Genomic DNA, 24216 nt, shown 5'->3' on the forward strand with positions numbered 1-24216 from the left:
CTGGGGGCCGGGTGCGGGGTCCGAAGTCCGAGCGAGCCGGGGCCGCAGATAGAGGAGCGAGATGTGAGATGGAGCCGGGGCCAAGCAGCCTTGTGGTTCGCAGCCCAGGAGGGGTGTAGGACGTTGCGGAGGAGCCCGGGGAGGGACGAGTGAGATCAGGCTGGCCCGAAGACTGCACCCTACTTGAGTCGGACAGCGAGGCCTAGTGAGGGAGGGGCCGGAGGCCTAAGCCATAGAGTACAGCCCAGGGAGGGGTCAGAGCGCGGCGTAGGGCCGACTGGGTCCAAAGGCCTGGAGAGCGGCGGGGAGAGGGAGGAGTCAACAGGGTCTAAGATGGAGACCAAAACGAGAGGGGACAGCCGAGAGACGGAGGGGCCGACAGCCCGGTGAGTGGTTGTGCGAGAGAGCCAGGGGGTCCGAGGGGCCGGAGGAGAGACGGAGGGATCTGGCAATGTGAGAGGGGCCAAGAGAGAAACCAAGGGGTCTGAAGGTCCCGAGTGGGGCTGAGAGAGGCCGAGGGGCTGGAGGGCCCAGTGAGGAGCTGTATCAGCAGAAGGTATGCCGTCTGGAAGGACACCGTCTGCGTGGTGCAGGACATGGTGTAGGGGCGGTCAGGAGCGGCATGACTGGCCTGAAGATCAGGACCAAGGCCAGCTATCTGTGTGTCAGGATGGCCGAGTGGTCTAAGGCGCCAGACTCAAGACTCTGCCTTCCCTCTGCTGGGTGTTCTGGTCTCTGTATGGAGGCGTGGGTTCAAATCCCACTCCTGACAGGCCTTTTTCATCCAGGAACATCTCTAAGCTAAAAAGGAGATGTACACCCGATGGACGGGAGGGGCCATCATCCGGGAGGACTACCCCTCTATTGCTACGGGCTGCAGGGGGGCTGTTAGGAAGGCTAAAGTGGAGACGGAACTGGGACTAGCGACCTGGATCAAGGATAACAAGACATCCTTTTTTAAATACATAGGGAGTAAAAAGAAGGCATTGGGTAATGTGGGGCCTCTGCAGGACACGCTTGGCAATCTGGTGGTCGCAGCAGATGACAAAGCTAACCTCTTTAACAAATTCTTTGCCTCCATTTTTCTGAGCAGGGACTGGGACATTAAAAAATTAGGTGACTGTGGTGTCGACACCTACACAGTCAGATGGGTTGCAAATTGGCTGGAGGGCCGCACCCAGAGAGTGGTGGTGGATGGGTCGTTTTAGACCTGGAGGGCTGTGGGCAGTGGGGTCCCCCAGGGCTCGGTCCTCGGGCCCGCACTGTTCAACATCTTCATCAGTGACTTGGACAAGGGGCTGAAAAGCACCTTGTTCAAATTCATGGATGGCACTAAGTTGTAGGGGGAAGTGGGCACACTGGAGGAGAGGGACAGGCTACTAGATTTGGACAGGTTACAGAGATGGGCGAATGAGAACAGGATGGGTTTCAACATTGACAAGTGCAAGGTGCTGCACCTCGGGAGGAAGACCCAGCAGCAGACCTACAGGCTGGGGAACTCCCCTCTCAGCACAGAGGCAGAACAGGATCTTGGAGTCATTACTGATGCCAAAATGAACATGGGCCGACAGTGTGGGGACACGGTCAGGAAAGCCAACCGCACCTTGTCGTGCATCCAGATGCATTGTGAGCGGGTCCAAGGAGGTGATCCTCCCCCTCTATGTGACACTGGTCAGGCCACAGCTGGAGTACTGCGTCTAGTTCTGGGCGCTGCACTTCAGAAGGGATGTGGACAGCACGGAGAGGGTCCAGAGGAGGGCCACTTGCATGGTCAGGGGGCAGCAGGGCAGGCCCTACGAGGAGAGGCTACGGGACCTGAACCTGTTCAGCCTCCACAAGAGAAGGCTGAGAGGGGATCTGGTGGCCACCTATCAACTGGCCAAGGGAAACCAGCAGGCAATGGGAGAGTCTTTCTTCCCCTGAGCACTACTGGGAGTAACAAGGAATAACAGCCATAAGCTGACGGAGAGTAGATTCAGGATAGACATCAGGAGGCGCGACTTCACAGTCAGGGCAGGTAGGAGCTGGAACTGAGTTCCAAGGGAAGTGGTGCTCACCCCTACCCTGGGGTCTTCAAGAGGAGGCTGGACAATCACCTAGCCGGGGGTGTTTGACCCCAGCGCTCTTTCCTGCCCAGGCAGGGGGTCGGACTTGATCTGCTCAGGTCCCTTCCGACCCAACCAACTATGAAACTATGAATGGTCATGATAGTAAGATCAAAGTACCCTCCTGCAATATTTATTTATATATGAACATCAAGGCACAGTGGGAAAAAGCAGGGAGAACTGGCCTCAGAACAGGGTATTACACATTTTTTGGGGGTGCCCTGTTACACTTTGGTATGTATTTCAGTACCCATGTCTATCCTTGCAGATGTCCTTATTATTTCTAAAATGTTCATACAGCAACAACATGGCTTGATACACTTTCCTTCCTAAGAGCTTCGGAGAACTCTTCTTCAGTTGCTGGTGTATCTTCACATCCGACCTTTTTATATTCTAAAAGTCCATCGTAGTACTGCCAGCTCTCACTATCACCAAGTTCACAGAAACACATCAAATGTTTGCCAATATTGTACTTTACCCCAGCCACTTTGTACCTGCAATGACAAAATCTTTGTTTTAGTGAACTTGAACTCTGATATATTTGCATGTCTCATGTTTTCTGTTGAACTATCAGGACTGGTGACATGGTTTAACTAGCAACATACCGTCTCCTTAAATACAGAAGACCTAAATAGAAGTTACAAGAAAGGGATTTTGTGGGCAAGGAAACAGGCTACTACCCTCTCTGGAAAGCCAGCAAATGGCATTTGAGAAAGCATAGTTTGGTGATTTGATACACAGGTAAGCATATAGGTTTACTTCAATTTACTTAATGTCATCACGGCTCCAGTATAATCTTATACTACAAACTTACTTAATGCCACATATAGAAATCAGGGGTGGAAAGAGATCACATTTTTCAATTCTTCTCTGAGCCAGATCTGCTGCAAGTGTTATGAGTAAGATGCATGGTTTTTCGTTAATGAATTGATGTTTAACTCAATTTCCGTGTTCCTCTGCACTTGTTACCTTTGACACTGAAATGTTAAAATAGGGAAAGTATTTGCCATTTGCTTGAAAACGTGATGATAATAATTTATGCAAAACTTACTCGTGATCCATTGTGACATCTCTATTTGAGCAGTTGTACTAGTGCAGGGGTAGGCAATGTTTTTTGGCTGGAGTGCCAGAAAAACCACACTCTCTACCTTGGAAGGTGCCAGAGTGCCAGAAAAACAAAATGGGGGGGGGGGGGGCAGGGTACATGGCAGGATGCACTGCATATTAGTATATTTAATAATCATAAAAGTTGCCTTTGCTGTTGTGTATTCCTTTTTTGTTGAGCATGTTGCAATGAGGAGAAAAGAAGAGAGACGAGAAAGGAGAGAAAGAAAAAGGAGAGCAGAGAGAGAACCAGACACGCACACAGAGAACCACGTGCACAAACACAGAGAACCAGAACACACCCAGAAAAGACACATGCACGCACATATCTGGAACCAGACACATGTGTGCACACACAGACACACAGAACCAGACAGAGGCAGACAAACGCAGAGAACCAGATGCACAGGCACACGGAGCCGGGCTCCTGGGCCACTGGACAAGGTCCAACCCAACAACAGCCTGGTCCCGCCAGAGCCCGTGTTTCCCCAGGGAGCCAGGCTGCAGTGTAGCTGGCCATGGCCCCAACATGGAGCCTGCCCATCAGACCAACCCACCCCGCGCAGCTAAGCCCACAAAAGATGCGGTGCTCCTGGGATGGGGCAGCGCCAGCCTCATCCCAGTGAGGGGGCTGGGCCGGGGCTGGGCTCAGAGCAGGTGGGAGTCAGGCGGGTTCAGCTGCAAGCCCTGCTACAAGCAGCCTCGGCTCCGCGGTTGGCAGCAGCTACCAGAGCCTGGGCCGGCTGCAGCTGGGAGGCTGCAAACAGCTGCTCCGGGCTCCAGCATCAGCTCCATACCAGCAGGTGCACATGCGCCTCGGAGCGGACGGTGGAGACAGGGCCTGAGGCAACACAGCTCTCCCACTGTCCGCTCTGAGATGCGCGTGCAGTCACCGCCAGCATGGAGCTCATGCCGGGGCTGTGGAGCCTGAAGCAGCTGTTTGCAGCCTGCCCGCTGCCTGCTGCAGCTGCCCAGAGCTCAGGCTGGCTACAAGCAGTCAGACTCTCTAGCAGCGTCTCCCCATGGCTGCCTGCCTGCCGTGTCCCCCAGCTGCACAGGAAAAGGCAGGGGAATGGCACTGGGCCTGGCTGCTCTCTCCCCCTCCCCCTGCTCAACCTACTGCAGGTTGAATGTAATTATTTTTTTTAACTGAAGGTGGAAAAAAGACCATTGAGGGACTTAAACCCTCTGAATGGAAGTCAGAAGACATCTTAGCCATTAGGCCACACAGCCTTCCAGGAGCTACCTTGTGCCCCCCCCAGTATCAACACTTACAAGTCACCCTTGAACCCAACTTGGCATGGGGTAGGGGTATCTTCCATCTTTCAGCCATGGAACAAGGAGATTCTGAAGTTTGCTGACATCATCTAAGCTGTATGTAAAATATAAAACATGCAGATTAAGATTACCCTGCTTCACACAATGAAAAAGTTGGATGGACAGGCATCACAGATTGCAGAACGATGTACAGTTGGGAAGGCCAGCTAGCTCTGGTGATAACTACAGCCAGCCCAGAGTTTTCAGACTACAGAAAGTGTAGCACATCTGAAATCCCAGCGTGAACAGAAGCACTGGTTACCACTGCTGTGTTGTAGCCGTACAGTGCTTACTAGAAGGTGAGCCACTGAGTAGCAAGTGGAAGGACTGTATATGCTCATGGTCCTTCCTCCACAGAAAGAAAACAGCATGCCCTACTGTCAGTGTGGATGCAAATGGGACATGCCCACTGGCACTCTTCCTCAGATATATGACAGAACAAGCAGGACATGCCTAGGGCCGCTCATACATAACAGGAGTTTAGTTCCTCCTGAATTGAAACAGTGGGTTTTTAATTGCAGCACGTGCAGAGCTGCTTGGAGCTAGCAGCCCGCCCGGGCAGCCTCATGGGGGCAACACTGCTGCAGAGGGGAAGACCAAGGCTCCCCACAGCTCAGATGCCGCTGGCAGCTCACCCACTGGCCACGGGCAAGCTCTGCCAGAAAACAAAAAAGGATCGGGCTCCTTGCCAGTTTTTGTGGGGGGGTTTGGCTAGGGCTTCCAGCTCGCCATGTAGTCCCATCCACACACCTGCTGCCATCCCGCTGCCTGGGACCGCCTGAGAACAGGTTATCTTGCTCTTGGGGCAGCACGGGAGGGTGTCTGGGTGTGCTGGCAGCCAGACAAGGCAGTAGGGACAATGCCCGGGGTGCTGGAAGCCCAAGCCCGAGCCTCCATGAGTCCACCCAGGCTTCCAGTGCCCTGTGCACCATCCCCACCACCTTCTCCAGCTGCCAGCCCACCCAACCACCCTCCTGCCACCTCCCTGTGCTGCCCCAGAAGCAAGCTGGGTATGCTGGAGTCTGGTGAAGGCGGGGATGGTGCACAATGTGCTGGAAGCCCGGGCGGGCCTGAGGATGGAGGTATCGCTGCCATTTGTTAGGTAGCAAACTTAAAAACATCAGTATGTCTTTTACTTTGCTATGTAACAAAGTCATTTACATCGTAATATGCCACCATACAGGTTCAGTGCGATGAAATTAAATCGCAATACTCTGCCACGTGTAACACGTGACACAATGAAGCCATTATAGAAGGGCAATCGAACTGCTAAAAAGGGTCATTTCATCATGTGTAGAAGCATGCTACATGTGCATTTAAGCACACCTAATTTTCATGTGCATTAGTTTAATGCTCAGTAAGTCGGTTTAGGCAGGTGTCTACACATGCAGGCGTTACAGTGCATTAACACTGTGCGTGTGGACTGACTCAGGACTCAATTTAGTCCCAAGTCAGTCCACACACACAGCATTAATACACTTTAATGCGTCTACATGTGCATTAATGCACTTTAACTAATCACACCTCAATTTGATACCTGCACTTGCAGGTATCAAATGTAGGCGCAATTAGCTTAAATTTGCCACTTTTAATGCGCATTAAGGGTGTGCATGTGTAGATGCACACCCTTAATGTGCATTAAATTAAGCTGATGTGCATTAACACGTCTCGTGTAGACGTGCCCACGGTGTAGACACAACCTAAGCCTCCCAGATATCCCTAAGTTTTGTGTACTGACAGAATAATACATTCATAACACAGGTTTAATGATCCCAATTGCTATAGGGACACCTATATATATTAACTGAAGGGCATGTATTAATAATTATGTTCTCCTTTAGATCTTAACTCTTCCATTTTCCCCTATATGAGATCTAAAACCAACCCTTGAAACATATTGAGGGCTATAGATTGTACAGAAAGGAAAGGGTGGGGAAGAAAGGGGGAGGGGTTGCGCACTATGTCAGTGAGCAATATACATCAACCCTCATCAAGACGGAATCAAAGGTTGAGGAAGTAGAAGGATTGTGGGTTAGGCTACATGGGGGGCAAGGAGAAAGGGATTTGGTGGTAGGGGTCTGCTACAGACCCCCACATCAAGGGGAAGAAAGAGATTCGGGGCTCCTGAGGCAACTCTCGGAGACCATAAAAGCTAAAGAGGCGGTAGTCATGGGGGACCTAAACTACCCGGACATCTGCTGGGAGTCACAGACAGCAAAGTCCCACCGCTCACGCAGGTTTCTAACCTGTATACAGGACCTCCACCTGACACAGGAGGTGCACGGTCCTACTAGGGGGAATGCCATACTGGATCTGGTAATGGTAACGGGGGATGACATGGTAGCGGACCTCCAGATCGGTAGCCATCTGGGGGACAGTGATCACCTAATAATAGAATTCAACATAAGACGGCGAGTGGGTAAGGTAACTAGTAGGGTGAAAGTGCTAGACTTTAGGAAAGCTGATCTCAATGCACTCAGGCAATTAGTCAAGGAAGCACTGCAGAGTAGGAGTTTTGAAGGGATGGGAGCCCAGGAAGGGTGGCTGTGCCTAAAGGAAACGATCCTTCGGGCACAAAGCAAGACGATCCCCGAGCGAGGCAAAAGAGGGAAAGGGGCCAGGAGGCTTCCATGGCTGACCAGAGAAATCCAGGGCAGCCTAAGGGCCAAAAGGGGAGCACATAAAAAGTGGAAACAGGGAGAGATCACCAAAGACAAATATACCTCCTCTGCTCGTGCTTGTAAGGAGGCAGTTAGACGGGCCAAAGCTACCATGGAGCTGAGGATGGCAACCCAAGTAAAAGACAACAAGAAATTGTTTTTTAGATATATTGGAAGTAAAAGGAAGGCCCAGGGAGGAATAGGACCCCTGCTAAATGGGCAGAAACAATTGGTGACAGATAGGGGGGACAAGGCTGAACTCCTCAACGAGTTCTTTGCCTCAGTGTTCCTAAGTGAGGGGCACGACAAGTCTCTCACTGGGGTTGTAGAGAGGCAGCAGCAAGGCGCCAGACTGCCATGCGTAGATCCTGAGATGGTGCAGAGTCACTTGGAGGAACTGGATGCCTTTAAGTCGGCAGGCCCAGATGAGCTTCATCTGAGGGTGCTGAAGGCCCTGGCCGACGTCACTGCAGAGCCACTGGCGGGAATATTTGAAAGCTCGTGACGCACGGGCCAAGTCCCGGAGGACTGGAAAAGGGCCAATGTGGTACTTTTCAAGAAGAGGTGGAAGGAGGACCTCGGTAACTATAGGCCAGTCAGTCTCACCTCCATCCTTGGCAAAATCTTTGAAAAAATTATCGAGGCTCACATTTGTACTCTGTCCAAGTTTGCAGATGACACAAAGCTATGGGGAGAAGTGGACACACCAGAGGGCAGGGAACAGCTGCAGGCAGACCTGGACAGGTTGGACAAGTGGGCAGAAAACAACAGGATGCAGTTCAACAAGGAGAAATGCAAAGTGCTGCACCTAGGGAGGAAAAATGTCCAGCACACCTACAGCCTAGGGAATGACCTGCTGGGTGGCATGCAAGTGGAAAGGGATCTTGAAGTCCTAGTGGACTCCAAGATGAACATGAGTCGTCAGTGTGAAGAAGCCATCAGAAAAGCCAATGGCACTTTATCGTGCATCAGCAGATGCATGACGAATAGGTCCAGGGAGGTGATACTTCCCCTCTATAGAGCGCTGGTCAGACCGCAGTTGGAGTATTGCGTGCAATTCTGGGCGCCACACTTCAAGAGGGATGCGGATAACCTGGAGAGGTTCCAGAGAAGGGCCACTCGTATGGTCAAGGGCCTGCAGACCAAGCCCTATGAGGAAAGACTAGAGAAACTGGACCTCTTCAGCCTCCGCAAGAGAAGGTTGAGAGACGACCTTGTGGCTGCCTATAAGTTCATCACGGGGGCACAGAAGGGAATTGGTGAGCATTTATTCACCAAGGTGCCCCCGGGGGTTACAAGAAACAATGGCCACAAGCTAGCAACGAGCAGATTTAGATTGGACATTAGGAAGAACTTCTTCACAGTTCGAGTGGCCAAGGTCTGGAACGGGCTCCCAAGGGACGTGGTGCTCTCCCCTACCCTGGGGGTCTTCAAGAGGAGGTTGGATGAGTATCTAGCTGGGGTCATCTAGACCCAGAACTCTTTCCTGCTTATACAGGGGGTCAGACTCGATGATCTATTGAGGTCCCTTCCGATCCTAACATCTATGAATCTATGAATCCTTAAGTTCAATAGGAAAATGTGTACCTACCATGCAAAAATTGATGCTGATTTCAATGTCCTGTTCTTCTGTGGACATTCTGAGTTGGAGCAAACGGAGAACTGCGCTGTGCTATAGAGATCAGAGAGTGGAAGTGTCACCATAATTTCCTCAGTTCCATAGCAATCCCATGTGCGCCTTCCTGAAAATTTTTGAAACTGTCAACCACTGCCATTTCCCTTCATTTCAGTTGTTGCTGCTAAATGCCTCATTCACTCAGAGAAGACATTGGAATACATCACTTCTTTGGAGAAGTTCAAACTCAGTTTTTATTGCCTGGTATTTTTTAAATATCAAATAAATGATATATCAAAGGTTGTCAATGGTGCAAGTGTTGGTGAATTGCACCCTTCTGTTTGATTTGGATGCCAGCACTCCAAGGAAGACAAGGCAACCGTTATTTGTGTTCCTGTTCTGAAGGAGCCTGAGAATACTTAGCTTGCTGCTTCAGTGTGGAACAGGGACCGTCATTCCATGTTTCCAAGCGAGCAAGAGGCTCTGAAATGCTTTGATTAGCAACACAGTCGGTTATTTTCCTCTTAGATTTATCGTTTATGCTTCAGTCGGGTAAAATGCCTATTGCTATTGAAGAGCACACACCAACTGCTGAAGCTTCCTTAGCCTGATGAAGGGTTTTTGAACCCGAAAGCTTGCTTAATAACTATTCTCCAACCATTTGGGTTGGTCGAATAAAAGATATCAAATTCACCCAAGGAACCTTGTCTGCCTATTGCTATTGAACGCATCTTACCTTGAACGGTGTCTTTCATAACTTCTACAAAGTTAGGAGTTCTGCAGTAGAGCTTGTCCGTCAAAACCAGATTTTTGACAATTCTGAACCAATTTGCAACATTTGCATTGCAGTCCCCAGTTTGTGGCCATTTTATTGCTTGTAACATAATGCCACTCCATAATGTTATGTTGGCACATATTTGACTAAGGTTTTTGCAATTCAGTAGAATAATAGCTGTTCAGAGGATTTCTTATTCTCCTGATCGTTTTTATCCAAACTGCGCGATGAACAATTGAGCAAAAGGAGAATTTTTACAGATTGATTCCTGTTTCTGATCAATCACAGTTTTCTGGTTAAAGGATAGAATAGTTTTAGAGATCGGCTGGGTTTGTATCCATTTCTTTACCTCTTTTCATCTTACCTCTCTCCCTGCATTGTGCGTCGAGATGTGATGCACTGAAAATTATGCAGAACTTCTGAATTACTTTCCTATACTCGTATATCGTTTTTGCATTTTGCAGTAAGACAAATGAGCACAGAAAAACTCCTTGACATCTTTAGAAACAGCAACTTTGGATACATGCCCATGGATTATTTTGACTATATGTGAGGCACACATGTGCAAAATTGTAAAATCAGCTTTCCTTTTCCCAGTACATACTTCAAAACAGGCATTCAAGTAATGTATGGCAGTCATCCAGTTGAAAACCTGAATAGCTGCATGTATTAAAGCCCAGCTGAAGCTGCACTCTACTTTTTGTGGTCTAAGCTGATGACCAGTTACTCTAAGAGTATCTTGAGAAAGCAAAGTCAGTCAATGTGATATGGTTGGTGTACTCTGGTCAGCAATTAGCATCTCTGCCACTGGCAGGATGTTTGTTGAGTTGGACAGGCACTTTGCACACGATGCATAATGCAAGATGTGATGTTTTAAGAGAACCACACATGATGGGGTTCTCTTAACAACAGACCCGAGGCATCAAGGTATAGGCTACAGCTTTGCTCTCTGAAAATCAAAAAGTAGGTGAAGGTTGACATGCACGTACAGCATGAAAGGTGACACAGTGAAGTACTGCAAGGAGGTGTGTGCAGTTTCTACGTCATGTTTGCAGTGGCATCTGGCGTTCCTCGGATGTTGAGGCAATCCAGATGTAATGTTAGGGTCAGTTCTTCCCTCACGGTTACCCTCACCAGCTGTTTTTTGCAAAACAATGCCAGTTTTTACTTCACGCAAGTTACCAGCCAACAGTATGGCAGGGTCAGACGGACGTAGCAACTTATTTCTCAGCTGGCGTGGTGCGTCTGCCTTCAGGTCTCCCCTTAATTCTTGTCTTTCTTGCTGGCACGTATGCCTTTGTTCAATTCACCGGCTTTGTGTTGTGTTTCGTTCACTTGAATTTCCATTTTCACACGTGGATCACGCCTTCCTGGCCTATCTTTGATCTCATCAGTAATGAAATACACCCTTCAAATTTGCACTCGGCTTTCCCATACCAAAACGGAGCGTTGATCTCTCTCGATTTCTGCGCCTCGAGACGATTCTACATAGAAACAAAAACACAGAACTGAACGTATTTTAACTTCTTGGTCAAACTCCACAGTGCGGATCTGGATGAGGGATACATTCGTTTCCACTCGTCCGTACAACAGCGGCGCTGAAGGGTGGCGGGCAGGCGCGGTAACGCTGCCCTCCAGGCTGAAGGGAGGCTCGGCGCGCACCGCCTCCTGCAGCGCTCTTGTGGCCACGCTCTCCTCAGTCAGTGCTGACCGGGGACGCTTGTCGATCCCCTGGAACACGTGCGCTCCTGCAGGCGCGCGTGGCCGAGCAGCCGTAGACCCACACCCCGAATCTGTCCGAGAGCCGTTTCGGGAAAGAACTCCATCTTTCCCGCCATCACTACGCGCCTCCTTCCCAACAAGGGAGCGCCGGGCAAACATGGCGGCGCCCAGGAGGCCCCGCCCCCGCTGCCTAGCGACGCCAAGGGACCGACGCGGAGGCAGCGCGGGCCCCACCCCCAGGGGGCGGGGCCAGGGCGGCGGCCGCGCGGGGGCCTTCGGGGCGGGTGGCCGTGGCGCCGCCTGCGGCGGGAAGCGCGGGGCCTGCGGCGGGCGGGCGGGCGGGCAGGTGGGTGTCCGCCGCGGCGCCTGCGGGAGAGGCGCCGGGGCCCGGCGGGCGGGCGGGATGCGGCTGCAGTGCGACGTGGAGGTGGTGAGCCGCCTCCTGCCCGCCAGCGGCCTACGCGGCCGGGGCCGGGGCACCCGCGCGCTGCTCCTGCTGGGCCGCCCGCCCGGCCCGCACGGCGCCTGCCTCGTCGTCTGCACCGCCCGACAGCGCGCCGGCGCCCGCTACAAGGTGAGCCCCACCCCTCCCCCCCGGGACCCCCGCCCCGCCCCGCCCTCGGGAGACCCCCACAGACAGGCCCCGCCCCTGGCGCCCCCCACGGGCAGGCCCCGCCCCTGTGCAAGCAAGCCCCGCCCCTGCAGCCTGTCCCACGTGCGCGGGGGGCGAGGGTCCGCGGCCCCCGGGCGTGCGGAGCGTGTGCGGGTGCTGCGCTGTGACCGCCCGCCGCGGCCTCTCCCGTTCCCGCAGCTGAAGGAGAACATCGAGCAGTTCTTCACCAGGTTCGTGGAGGAGGGGAAAGCCACCGTCCGCCTGAAGGAGCCCGCCGTGGACGTCCGTCTCAGCAAGGTACGTGGGCGCGGGGGCGTCGTGTTCGGAGCTGCCGGCCGCGGCTTCCCCGTTCTCCGCTCGACGTGCGCGCTTGTCTGGGCGCGCGTTGGACGTCCCTTTTTTTAGCGAGGGAGCGCCTGGCGCGCGCTGGAAAAGTGAGCGCCCCCGATGTCCTTGGCGCAGCCCCCGCAGCCTTCCGAGCCGGCACCGCTGGCACGAGCTGGGTTTCCCAGGCGTGATGCCTGCGCGAGGTGTTGCGCTGAGGTGTGCTGCGGACGGGGCAGCGCGTGGGACTGACGTCAGCGGCGGTGACGGTGGCAGGTATGGGAGTGAGTCAGTAGAGGTGACTCAGCCCGTTCTCGCTTCCTCGTAACAGTGCTGAGCCTGCTCCAGCACTTTTCAAATGAAATTTCCACATCGGTCTGTGGCCGGGGGGGAATGTGTACTCTTAACCCAGCGAGTTAGACAGGAAACGGTGTGTTTGTCTGTTCTTATAAAACAGGGTTGCCCAGCGAGCAGGGGGGTTAAATTGGGGCCTCTGGGCTCCCACCCGGACACTGCTCCTGTATTGCTCTGGCTGCAGTAGCAGCCAGGGCTCCAGGTCCCCCCTTCTCCAAATTCCTCTCTGGTGCCTGCTAGGGGAGCCCACAGCCTGGAGGGAGCTAATGGCGAGTCGTGTCCCGTGCGGCAGGGAGAGGCCAGGAGTGCAGCAGGTGCAGTGGGAAGGTGCATGGGTGTGCGGGGCAGGGGAAGGGGCGTGCGGCCCTCAGCCCCTTTGAAGTCGGGCAGCTCTGTTATAGAAGACACCTCTGTTCAAAGTGAATAATTAGCCGCAACACAAACTTGAGAAGTTTGTCAGGTTTTCTAAGGATAAACGTGAAATCCAGCTTATTCCGTCTTCCGGGCAACGGTTTTTCCTTCCCTCTTTCATAACCTTGTTACGGAAAGTAAACAGGAGATTATTTTATAAAATTTTAAATGACTTGTAGTAAACAAAAAGACGAGCCACCTGTTTCAGGAGCCGTTCCATTTTTCTGTGTGATCGTGACTTCACATATTCGCGACGTTGATGTGGATTCTAGCTGTGGTTGCGCTGCACTGCAGAGCAGACGTACCTGAACTAGCTTTCAGCGAGGTAGCTCGGGTGCCAGTGGCAGTCTAGCTGCAAAACCCCCCTGAGAAGGAAGGTGCTGCCTTGCACTGAGATCCTTGCCAGCATGGCTCAGCTGCTACTGGTGCTCATGCTGGCTAGGCATGCCGTAGGAGGTCATAGTCACTGATGTGAATACAGTACTCGTGTATCCTCAGCATGAGAAAATATATCCTGCCTCTGAAGCACAGTTGTTGAAGGAATTAAGCTGAATTAAAAAGCTTAACGTCCTGGTGAACAAGAAAGTAGCTGTGCTAGAGTTACAGAAAAGGTGAAATCCCCTTTCACGTGAACAGCATGAGCAGCCCTTGACAAATGAATGCTTGTTGTAGGGACAGAGGCTGTTATGCAGAGGCTGTAGCACTGACAGGTACAAACAAGCAGGAAAGAAGAGGGTAATTTCCTGTCTTTTTTGGCATGGTTCTGGGGCAGTGTCTTTGAAGACGCTCATGTTTTGCCACTTCGCCCTGTCAGGAGGGAAAACCTTTAATTGTTTGGCAGCAGTGCTTTCTGAGATCCTGGGTATGTGAATGGGATATCCCAAAAAAACCCCCACGTACCTCAAAGGAAATGTGTGACCAAGTTGGGCAATCCCCTTCAACAGAGGTAAATCTGCCCTGACCCAGGAAAATCTACCTCGGTTCCAGTCCTGGGTAGCCCCTTCCTGGGCCAGCCTTTCATTTCAGTGCGGCTGCCGGAGGTAGTGGTCTCTAGACCTTTGCTTCGGGGTTCCCTTTCTCTGGATGTTTCTGTTTGTGCAGCCCTAGCCAGAATCAAGGTGCTCTAGATGAGGCTTTCTGGAGTGTGGTGCAGTGAATAACTGCTTAAACATCACATTATCATCCACAAGAGAGCAAAAGCCACACTGGCAAAAGGAAGCTGTCTCCTCTCGTTAAATGCAAAGAAGTGCAGGTGTCAGAATTTTTCCACATATTATATAGTAGCAAAGGGATCAGTCAAGCTCCAGGTAGACAGAGCCGTTGCACTAGCTGAAGCAACGAGCCTGTGATTTTACTCGACTTGCCAGTGGGTGAAGCTGTTGCCATGAAAATTTCTCCCATTGTATTTCACAAAAGCAGGGGGCCGTTCTGTATTCTGAACCAGCCTCCTCCTGCTTGAGCATTCATCCTGAAAGGGCAGAGTAAGAGTCTCTCTTTTCCCTCCAAGCAAACATCTGAAGGTCACTTTAGCTGCTCAGGAGGCTACTGGTGACATATAAATCAAGGTAACAGATACTGGTGATGCATCTCTGTGGGTCTGGAGGTCTGCGTGGGGTTTTTTTTATGTGCACCACATGAAACTGCTTGGCTGCCTTCCTAGACCCCTTGGGAAGGTTGCCTGAAAGTCCCTTTGGAGGTCATCTAGTCCAGCCCCTGCTCACGGCAGGCACATCCCTGACCAAAACCATCCCAGCCAAGTGGGGCTTGTTCCTCCTTCAGTCTAGGTTGCAGCATCCCCATAGAATTCACTTTGTTGTTAATGTTGGGCTTTCTCCAAGCCATTGAAGGTAGATTGTGCATATGGTAAGTTTAAAACCCGGGGTGAACGAGAAGCTTTTTTGCTTTGATCTTTCCCAAAATTGACAACAGTGGCTTAGATGGAGTCCCCATTTTAAACCTGAAGGATTGTGCTTCTGGTGGAAGCATTGTCACATCCAGAATGCGCTTCGGGCTCTAGGAATCCATTTGCTTGAAATACTGAAATACTTCAAGAGCTGGTGTTGCCATGGGTTAAACTCTCCTAAAGCAAGAAATCCAACTTAATCAGTCTTCCTGCCAAGAATTTTTCCTGCCCCTTCTGGTCCCCTCTTACAACTTTTGTTGTAGACTAGGAACTCTTCTGTCTGAATTGGGCAGTTCTTTGGAACACCTGTCTAGTTCTATCCTAACATCCTAAAAGCCTAAGTCTGTCTGTCCGTAATGTGTTATTCACACTCTGATTGGCTGTTTGTCAGCGGCAGCAACAGAGGGAACAGAAATGGGGGCAAGGAGGCAGAGGCAGTGCGGAGGGGATGGCAGGACAAGCCCCCCCTCCTCCCCCCCAGCTCCTGGGGGGCACCGGCAGGGTGGGGTGGTGGGTAGCAGCACTCTGTCCTGTCCCTGTTCCCCCCCCCCCCATGTCATTCTTGATGGGCAATTCACTAGTACTTTAAAAGCCTGTAGCAAAAGATGATGCAGTATGAGACTATTTGAGACTATTATTCTTCTTGTACCTGCAGCATTGCATGAAAGTCTGATAGGTGCAAGGAATGTCTACTTCATCCCTTCCATTACATAGTGACTATTGCAAAACCCTGTCCCCGAGTGCCCCTTTTTGCCTGTTTTATAGACCTGTTTTTGTCCTTCAAACAACACCTTGTTTAGGGGTCTTGAACTTTGCTCACAGATTCCTTTTTGGGGTGAGATTTTATTTTTTTTTTTCTTGAGGGAACTGAAGACAAGATTTCATCATTCAGGTTACAGAACAATTTAATTTCTTTGTGATAGCCTAGCCTCCTTATTACCCTTCAGAAGTGAGCATCCACTGTGATCCTTGGTGCTAGAGCAAAGGTAGTATTAATAGTTACTTCTGTTTTGGTGTGAAGTTGCACCTTATCTCTACAGGTCTTGAGGATCTTGCAGTCCAGTTTGATTTGCTGTTCAAAACAGAGTTACGCCCTGAGTTTGGATCTCTTTGCAGTTGACTCAGGGCTTACCTGTGAGACTGCTAGGCGTTAGTATAAGGGGTGGGCCTGAGAGTTTAGATCTGCTTGAGCTGTGCAACATGACAGAACAGCGTGCATGACATCACATTGGGAATGACTAGTCGTTAGATGTCTGCTGGCTGAATAAGCTGGCCGGTCATACTGCTAGCAATGTGGTCAGACTGATCTGGCCCTCCTGCAGTCTTAACCAAACTCAGTTTGGTATCTGTATTACAATAGCGCGTAGACACTTTATAAGAGGCAGTTCCCTGCTCTACAGAAGTTTAAACAAGCATGAAGGGTTGGAAAGCTGTTCATCATTTTACAGATGGAGAACTGAAGCAGGTAGATCAGTGCGCTAGCTTGAGCAAGTCTGTCATAGCACAGTGCCTGGATGACAAGAACATTTCTCCTTCCTCTCCTGCTTCTTGGGTGAGTGCCGTGTCTGCGAGCGCCTTGTCTGTTTCCTTTCTGTTTTCTAAGTGCCTTGTAGCTTAGTGACTGACCATGCCCGTTGAGGTGTATGTGTATTGGAATACTTGGAAAATGGGTTAGGTGTCATAGACGTAGCCTTAATTATTCCAATACTGTTTGCCAAGTATAGTAAAACCGTGCTGGATCTTTACTCGGATCTCTCCACGGTAAATCACCATCATCACAGACGTGGCTAAACCGAGGATGGTCACTGGTTTCAGACACACGGCTGAAAGTAGTACTGTGTTTAGCCAAATTCAAGATGACCCTGAATTTAAGACACCCCCCAATAATTAGATTCTATATATGGGGTGGGATGGGCAGCCAGATGCTGTGGGTCTGACTTTGGCCCCAACCCAGGCTCAGGGCCATTGTCAGAACTGCAGCAAGCTCCTCCCCTCCCCCTTCCACTTTTCTCTGAATCTAAGATGAAGGGCTTTCTTTCTCATATGGATTGGGGAGGAGGGGGGACAGCGCTCATCTTGGATTTGAGTAAATACGGGAAGACCCCGGCTCTACAAGAAGCTGCTTATATGACTCTGAGCAATCACTTAAACTGTCTGGGCATCTCCTTTGTTCTGCAAGTGTTATTCCAGTTATTCCGCTCTGCTTAAACACAACATGCCAACCCCGCTGCTTTTTTCTTTCTAGGACCTTCAGAAATTGCTGCCTCCGTAGCATTAAATCTTTGTCTCCCCTTTGACCTTGTGCAGGTTTCTGTACAAAAAGCCATTTTATCTTGTCCCTTCTGGGACTTGCTGTCCTTTTCCAGCACTCATTTTTCAGCGACAGATTCTGTGTTTTGTTTGTTTTGGGGCTATACAGTAGGTTTCGTTTGGCCTGGCTGAGTCAAAGAGGTCAGAACTTTTGATTCCATTTTCCTGCCATTTGTTCTTGAACACAGTGAATAGAGAATGCAAAACAAGCCTGAATGCAAAACAGCCCTCCACCATTTTCGTTACTCTGCTGACTGTCTCCTCACATGCTCTTGTGTACAAAATAGTTTGGAAAGTGCTAGCAGAAATGCAGAAGGTGTGAAACTAAAATGTTCTCCTATTCTTTGATTGTTGTAGGCGAATGCCAGTCATTTGAAAAACTTCCTCTCAGCTGTGAGGCTGGCTCACCGAGGTACTGATGTTGAAGCACTGCCACTTGCAGCCCTGGTACCAGCAAAGACGTCAGAAATTGAAAAACCTAAAACGAAGATGATCATCACATCACGGAAAGATTACCCGCTCACCAAGAACTTCCCTTACTCCCTCGAGCACCTCCAGGCCTCGTACTGTAAGCTTGCCCGAGTTGATATGCGCATGCTGTGCCTGAAGAAACTCCTCAAACTGGATTTGAGCCACAATCATATCAAACAGTTGCCAGCAACTATCGGTGACCTTGTCTGCCTGCAGGAACTTCACCTGCACGACAATCACTTGGAGTCCTTCAGTGTGGCTCTGTGCAACTCCACACTTCAGAAGTCTCTCCAGCTCTTGGACCTCAGCCAGAATAAAATTAAAGCACTTCCGATCCAGTTTTGTCAGTTGCAAGAGCTCGTTCATTTAAAGCTGGATGACAACGAGTTGATCAGGTTGCCGTTCAGAATGGGCCAATTAAGTCAACTGCGCTTCCTGTCAGCAGCCCGCAATAAGCTCCCTTTTCTGCCCAGTGACTTCAGAAAGCTGTCTCTTGAGAACCTGGATCTCTTTGGAAACCCCTTTGAGCAGCCTAATCCACTTGTTCCCAGCATACAGCTAAAAATACCATTAACTTTATTAGAGTCTGCAGCAAGAGCAACAATAAATTACAGGTAAGAATAAGAGTGATTGGTCTGTTGCTTTGATGAATAACTTGGCAGGTTTAATCTTACAGTTTAAATATATTGGGAGCAATTATAATAGACTGCAGTGTAACAAAAAAGCTTGCTTTCAGTGCAGTTTGTGGGTTTGCCTCTTAACACTCTGTGTAATATCAGTGCAAGTCTGAGATTGCTTTATTTGTAATTTGATGATTTGAAAAGTGTTGGGGAAAAAGCGTGCAGGCTGTCGGAGTATTGAGACCAGCCTAGTCGCAAGAAGGCAGCAACTTCCACGTTCCTCCACTGCTCCAGAAACTACACATGGAGGATTCATAGTGGGGTGATTGTTCATCCAGGCTTCTGGCTTAAAGTTGCTTTCAAATCTGGTTGCCGCTCATCTTTGTATTCCCCGAACTACATTTGTATAACCAAGGTACATAAATCTGCTAGCCTGAATCTAGGTTGCTAATGTACTGCCTTCAGAAATGACGAGAGGATAACCCATAAATGAACCCATAGCCACCCGCAGTGCTTTAACATTGTTCTGCTTTTGGTGTGAACAGCACCCCAGAGGAGCCAAGTAGTGGTTAAATGTGATGCGGCTTCTTGGAAAGTGAATATGTTGTCATAATTCACATGACTTATTCACTGAGGACTTTGTCTTCCTGCTGGCTTTCTTGAACAGCTAGTTGGCTTTAGGGACATCAGATGGCTAGTTGGCTTTAGGGAGCAGGTTATGGGGGTTTCCTCTTTAATGTAACAAACCTCATCTCTGACATAGTTAAAATAACTGTTGTCCTGTGTGTTGCCAGACATAAATAGGCTCGGTGCAAAGCCAGAGTTTCCTGTCTGTCTGCCTCTGTAGCAGCTCTCTAGTGACTGCTGCCTGAGAAACAAATGATAACATTAGCATTAGGGGTGAAGCAGCTATGCTCACAAAAGCCCTTAGGAGAGGAAAGTATGGGAAATACTGCAGTTGCTGTGTCATAAGACAAGACCACGCAGGAGTAAGGGGCTGGGGTTAGTTGGGAGGTGAGGCAGGTGGAACACAAGGCATTGAGGCAGAAGCAGGTGAAGACTGACATGTAGATCCTGAAACATGGGAATCTTTCTCCAAAAAAATAAAACTTAAAACACGTGGTCACTTGCAACCTGAACTCCAAGACCAGTATGTGTAGGTGTCCAGGGCCCTCTACTGTGTGCTTGCTGGTTAGCGCAAATCTGGTTCCCAGTTCTACTACCAGACACCTGCTTTCCCAGCTGAGTTTGTACATAGTCTTGGCAAAGCTCTGCAAACCAGTTTTTCCTCTCCGAACTATAGTAAAAGCTGCGTTAACTGGCATGCCAGGTTATAAGGTAAAAGCGAAACGAACACGCCACAGCACTTCGGGTTTCGGCAAGCTCCCGGGCCCAAGGCAAAGCAGCCCGTGCTGCCGAGCCCCCACGGCCCAGGGCATTGCAGCCAGCGCGGGGCCCGCCTCCCTGGCCCTCAGGGCCTGTGGGAGGGGTGGGAATGTGGCGGCAAGAGGGTTGGCGACGTGGCAGGAGAGGTGGCAGCCCGAGCAGGCAAAGACGCCTGTTTGGGCCTCCCAGTTAACCTGGCATATTTTGTAATCCGGCACCCCCCATTCTTCATGGATGCCAGATAACAAAGCTTTTGCTGTACAGTGTGGGACTGCAAACAGAACGGAGCATGCTAGAAAGAGTCAGCAACTCAGATAGGATCCATGCTACACTGGCAGTTGGATTTCGTAGTTACTGAATTGTTTCACTGTAGTGCCTAGGAACCCCTAGTCACGGCCCTGGTACAGAAATGTAGAACAGAGAGATGGTCCCTGCTCAAGAGAACCATTAGCCTGTTAGATAAGAGGCAGGAGATAGATATGGGAGCTGGGAAGGTTAAACCCTTGGTCAGCAGTAATCAGAGCAGGTCAGCAGCCTGCGGGCATCTTGATAAAGGAGAGTGAAGGGGAATGTTTACAAGGGGCTCCTCCCCACCTGGAGGGGGCTAGGCTGTGTGTTTGTTTGACAACCTAAGATGCTGTCTTGGGCTGTGCAGCTAACTCCTGAGCTGAACAGCATTGAATGAGCTGTGCAGTGGGCGAGCGTGAATCCTGAGGGGCTTTGAGAGAGATGATGTGTGGTCTGGACTAGGCAAGGGCGAGTCTGGAGGAATGCAAAGGGGGATGTGATATGGCCTGAGAGAACCATCTTTCCAGCTGTGTTCAGGATGGACTGAGCAAGTCAAGATTGCACTTATCTAGGCCAGAGAAAGAGATTCTGCAGCAGCCGGGGGCAAGGGGTTCTAGGCGTGCGGTGCACAGGAAGGACTGCATCTCAGGTGGATTAGGCAGGAGTCTGCAGCACCTACTCTTACATCCGCCTAGGCCTGGAGAGAGACGTCTGAGCTGCAAACGGTTCTCCTGTTACTGCGGTTGATCCTGCAGTGTTTGTGAAAGAAGGTAGTTTAAGGCAACACCAGGAATTCCCTTTTCCCTGTAGCAGGTGTAATTGCTCTAGCTCATTGCCAGTTGAATTCAGGGAATGAAGGGAGACTGAGAAGGTGCCATTCCTTGGTCCTGGTTCTTGATCTAGCATGACTCTTCAGTGGCACCAGTTAGCTCAGCCATGAGCCTGTGGCAAGGATGTCCAGGGTGGCATACCAGTTTGTCTGTACGAAGAAATGAGGCATCTTCATAAAAATCCTATCTCCTGCTTGTCTTCTCAGAGTAAAGCCCTCTGGGACACTGCTGTCTTCTACATGTTAGATGAGGGGTGGGCAAAGTCTGGCTGACAGTGGACTCCATTTCCCAGCAGCCCCTGCCCACGTGGCTGGGGCTGGCTTCCATGGAGACCCCAGCAGCAGGGATAGTGCAGGGCCAGGGTTTCCATGGAGATCAGCCCCAGCAGCACTGGGGTGTCAACCTCTTCCTGGCGGGGGGGCAGGGGGTGTTGTTGGCAGGACCGGGGCAGGATCAGCTGCTTCCACCTGTGCAGGGTGGGCAGCTGTGGAAGCAGTGCTGGGAGTGGAGGCTATGGGAAATTTTGGGGGTGGTGAAAGCCCCCCCCTCCTTAGCACCACCCCTACTCGCAGGGCATGGAGCTGCTCCACAGCTGGGCTGGGATCTTGCAGCAGCGATAGCATGGGCCAGAGCTGCGATCTGCACCCTGTATGCTCCAGGTAGGGGCATGCAGGCAGCGGATTGCGGCTCTGCCCTGCCTCTGGACCATGCTGTCACTGTTGCAAGGTCCCATCCCAGCTGTGGAGCAGCTCCACACCAGGCCAGCGCTGCTGCAGACGATTTCCACAGAAACCCTGGCTCCACGCATAGCTGCTACTGGGGTCTCCATGGAAACCAGCCACAGCCACACGGGCAGGGACTGCTGGGAAGTGGAGTCTGGCCACCAGCTGGATCCACCACTTTGCCCACCCCTGTGTTAGATGCTGACGCCTCTGAGTGTTAGGGCTGGATTGCAAGGGAGAAGTCGCGTAGAGATCTGACTGCAAAGGCAGATGGGTGGCCTAGTCGTTGCATTCCTCTGCCACTCTTCTTATCGTGTCTCTGCCCTACCAGCGCATTGGGCTTTTCCTCCAGCATGACCCCGTGGCTCTTGTTTTGATGCGTCTCTGGGGCTAGGTTCCTGAATCTTCGTCAGACAGTCAGGAATGTGACCCCACTCTGTTTACTTCTGCGCTGGAGAAGCACAGCAGGTAATTCCTCCTCAGCAGGCCAGAACAGTCATTGAGCTTTGTACAGCGAGAGAAGGTTTCCAAACTTGCACTGCTGCTTCCTGTTGCTGAGGGCTGGTTATTCTGTTTGTTTTTTTGCTGCTGTAATGAACCTGGCTGGCGCGGGTTCATTTTGCAGTGTTTTCATGCGTAGTTATCTTTCCCAACAGAATCCCATATGGTCATCATCTCCTTCCTTCCCACCTCTGTGAAGACTTGGAAGTGGCTAAAACATGTCAGTGTGGAAGTGCTTGTCTAACCAGCTTCATTCAAACAACTGTGACCATGAATCTCCATCACGTAGCTCATACCGTGGTCCTTGTGGATAACATGGGAGGTACAGAGGCACCCATTGTCTGCTACTTTTGCTCCCTAACCTGTTATTCCCAGTTCCTGGATAGATACCTGCAAAGCAGTAGGTGACCTTGTAGGAGCAGCAGAAGCTCTATGGAAACTTCATTCAGTGCTGGAGGACTCAGAAACCAACCGCTGCTGGGTTATCCACGTCGGCTGTTATGACACGGAGACAAACCATTGGGTGCGTGCTACAAATGGTCGACTCTCTCAGACTTATAAAGCCTTCTCACTATAAGCCTGCTGTGATCTGTCTGTCCTCTCGCATTTCACGAGTCTTAAATACTTACACTTCACTGCAAAGGACAAGATAGCTCTCAGTTTGGAACTTCTTAGGATTGTATTTTGGCTTTTTTGTGTTGTCCAAAGCTTCACAGGTGTTTTTTCCTTATGCTGTGGACTGAAATGATCACTTCTTGCCAAAAGAAGGGAAATGAATGAATTTTGCTGCTCTTCCTAACTTCTGTTGTTTGCTTGATGCTATAAATTTGATGTGTGCAGGGGATAGATGGACTCTGTTCCTAGGATGGAGTCTTCTCTTCTTCAGTGAGGGTGCTGGGCAGTGCGTTCCCTGCTAAGAGAGCAGGAACCCCTCGTGTCTTTCCACGCTTGTCTTCTGTGGAGCAGCTCCGTACTGTGCTGCTGAAAGAAGTTACACTGACTACTTTGAAAACTGTTTGGTTCCAGCCAAGAGTTCTGGGCGCGCATGCTCAACTTTGGGTGCAACAGTGTTGTGTTTCTATCAGACCAACTATTTGTATGTTTTTGTAACTTTGTCATTTGAAAGAAATTGGTTCTGCAGTCACAACCTAAACAGTATTTCCTGCTACTTTCTAAGCATCACAGCTGTTTTTAAGGATTTTTTTTAACTGTCCATGATGTGATTACTTCATTTATTAAACACTGAAGTTCTTCCACTTGTACATGTGAATTTATACAAACCTTGAGTGAAGTTGCAATTATATTTTTATTTATTTCCATTTCTCAGTGCTTTCCACGGCTTAGCTCCAGGGTCATGTACTGGCCAAGATAATGAAGTGTTTAGAGACACTCCGTATTGTTAATTGTCTTGATGCTGGACAGTGGCTGAAATACTAAATAAAAGAGTGTCTTGAACAGTAGGGCTGTATGAAGCTTCAGGTGCTGATTTTGATTTGGAGGAGATTCAGCCCGATTTGGCAGCTGAATCTCCAAGTCCGAATCGAATCAGGAGACCAATAAAAAAGTCCAAATCAATTCAAAGCTCTCTGAATCGATTCTGCGATTCAGGCAGTCCCCGCTTGCTGCCGCAGGGAGCTGACACGGACTCTGTACTGGTAAGTAGGGGGCGGGAGCTGGAGGAGTGGAGCATGGGGGGACCCCTGCCAGACCCCATGCCCTGCCCGCTCTCCCAGCCCCGTCGATAGCTGCCCCGCCTGGCCCCAGCGTCCCAGCTTTTAAAAAAAGAAAGCCCTGCACTCACTGACTGCTGCAGTGGCCATCGGCCTCTGGGGGCTCGTGGCAGAGCCCCTACACAGCGCGGGGCAGGATGCTGGGGCTAGGCAGAGCAGCCATTGACAGGGCTGGGAGAGCAGGTGGGGGATGGGGCCTGTTTGATTCGACACACTGATTCGAATCGCCGAGTCAAACCGCTGTCCCCTGATTCGGCTGAATCCAAAGTGAATACCAGCCACTTCGCACCAGCCTATTGAGCAGCGTTCAGACTCCTTGAGCTGAAGGAGGTTGAGTGCCTTAGGCCACGTGACATTTTTGGAAGAGAATACAAAGCTGACATTGCTATGCTGAAGCAGGCATCATGACTACCTTAGGCTGGATTGTATAGTTCGTGCCTTTCCACATCTGACGT

General features: G+C 50.6%; 1 protein-coding gene, 1 long non-coding RNA gene and 1 other non-coding gene across 4 annotated transcripts; 2 read left to right on the forward strand and 1 right to left on the reverse strand.

Moving 5' to 3' along the window:
- Positions 1-664: 664 nt before the first annotated feature.
- Positions 665-772, forward strand: TRNAL-CAA (transfer RNA leucine (anticodon CAA)). The gene is made up of 2 exons: positions 665-702; positions 727-772. It is a non-coding gene; the product is annotated as a tRNA-Leu (tRNA).
- A 1450-nt stretch (positions 773-2222) lies between these two features.
- On the reverse strand, positions 2223-11511 carry LOC106738167 (uncharacterized). 2 transcript variants are annotated; one of them, XR_009460342.1, is made up of 4 exons: positions 8778-11511; positions 4485-4581; positions 2920-3082; positions 2223-2599 (listed from the first exon to the last, which is right to left on the reverse strand). It is a non-coding gene; the product is annotated as an uncharacterized LOC106738167 (long non-coding RNA). The 2 variants fall into 2 exon arrangements; XR_002093050.2 differs by lacking the exon at positions 2920-3082 and having other exon boundaries at positions 8778-11469.
- A 135-nt stretch (positions 11512-11646) lies between these two features.
- On the forward strand, positions 11647-23283 carry LRR1 (leucine rich repeat protein 1). The gene is made up of 4 exons (XM_059723429.1): positions 11647-11872; positions 12110-12208; positions 17571-18298; positions 22187-23283. Exons 1-4 carry the CDS (start codon positions 11702-11704, stop codon positions 22437-22439), a joined length of 1251 nt encoding a protein of 416 aa, XP_059579412.1. The 5' UTR covers positions 11647-11701; the 3' UTR covers positions 22440-23283.
- The last annotated feature ends 933 nt before the right edge of the window (positions 23284-24216 follow it).

The sequence above is a fragment of the Alligator mississippiensis genome, chromosome 2 (genome assembly GCF_030867095.1).
Source record: "Alligator mississippiensis isolate rAllMis1 chromosome 2, rAllMis1, whole genome shotgun sequence".
Taxonomy (NCBI): domain Eukaryota; kingdom Metazoa; phylum Chordata; order Crocodylia; family Alligatoridae; genus Alligator; species Alligator mississippiensis.

What these genes read in the sequence shown, in the direction of transcription:
- LRR1 (XM_059723429.1), top strand. Translation starts at nt 11,702, where the DNA reads ATGCGGCTGCAGTGCGACGTGGAGGTGGTGAGCCGCCTCCTGCCCGCC. An exon ending in TGGACGTCCGTCTCAGCAAG is followed by an intron (nt 12,209 to 17,570) that starts GTACGTGGGCGC and finishes TGATTGTTGTAG; the next exon opens with GCGAATGCCAGTCATTTGAA. An exon ending in AGAGCAACAATAAATTACAG is followed by an intron (nt 18,299 to 22,186) that starts GTAAGAATAAGA and finishes CTTTCCCAACAG; the next exon opens with AATCCCATATGGTCATCATC.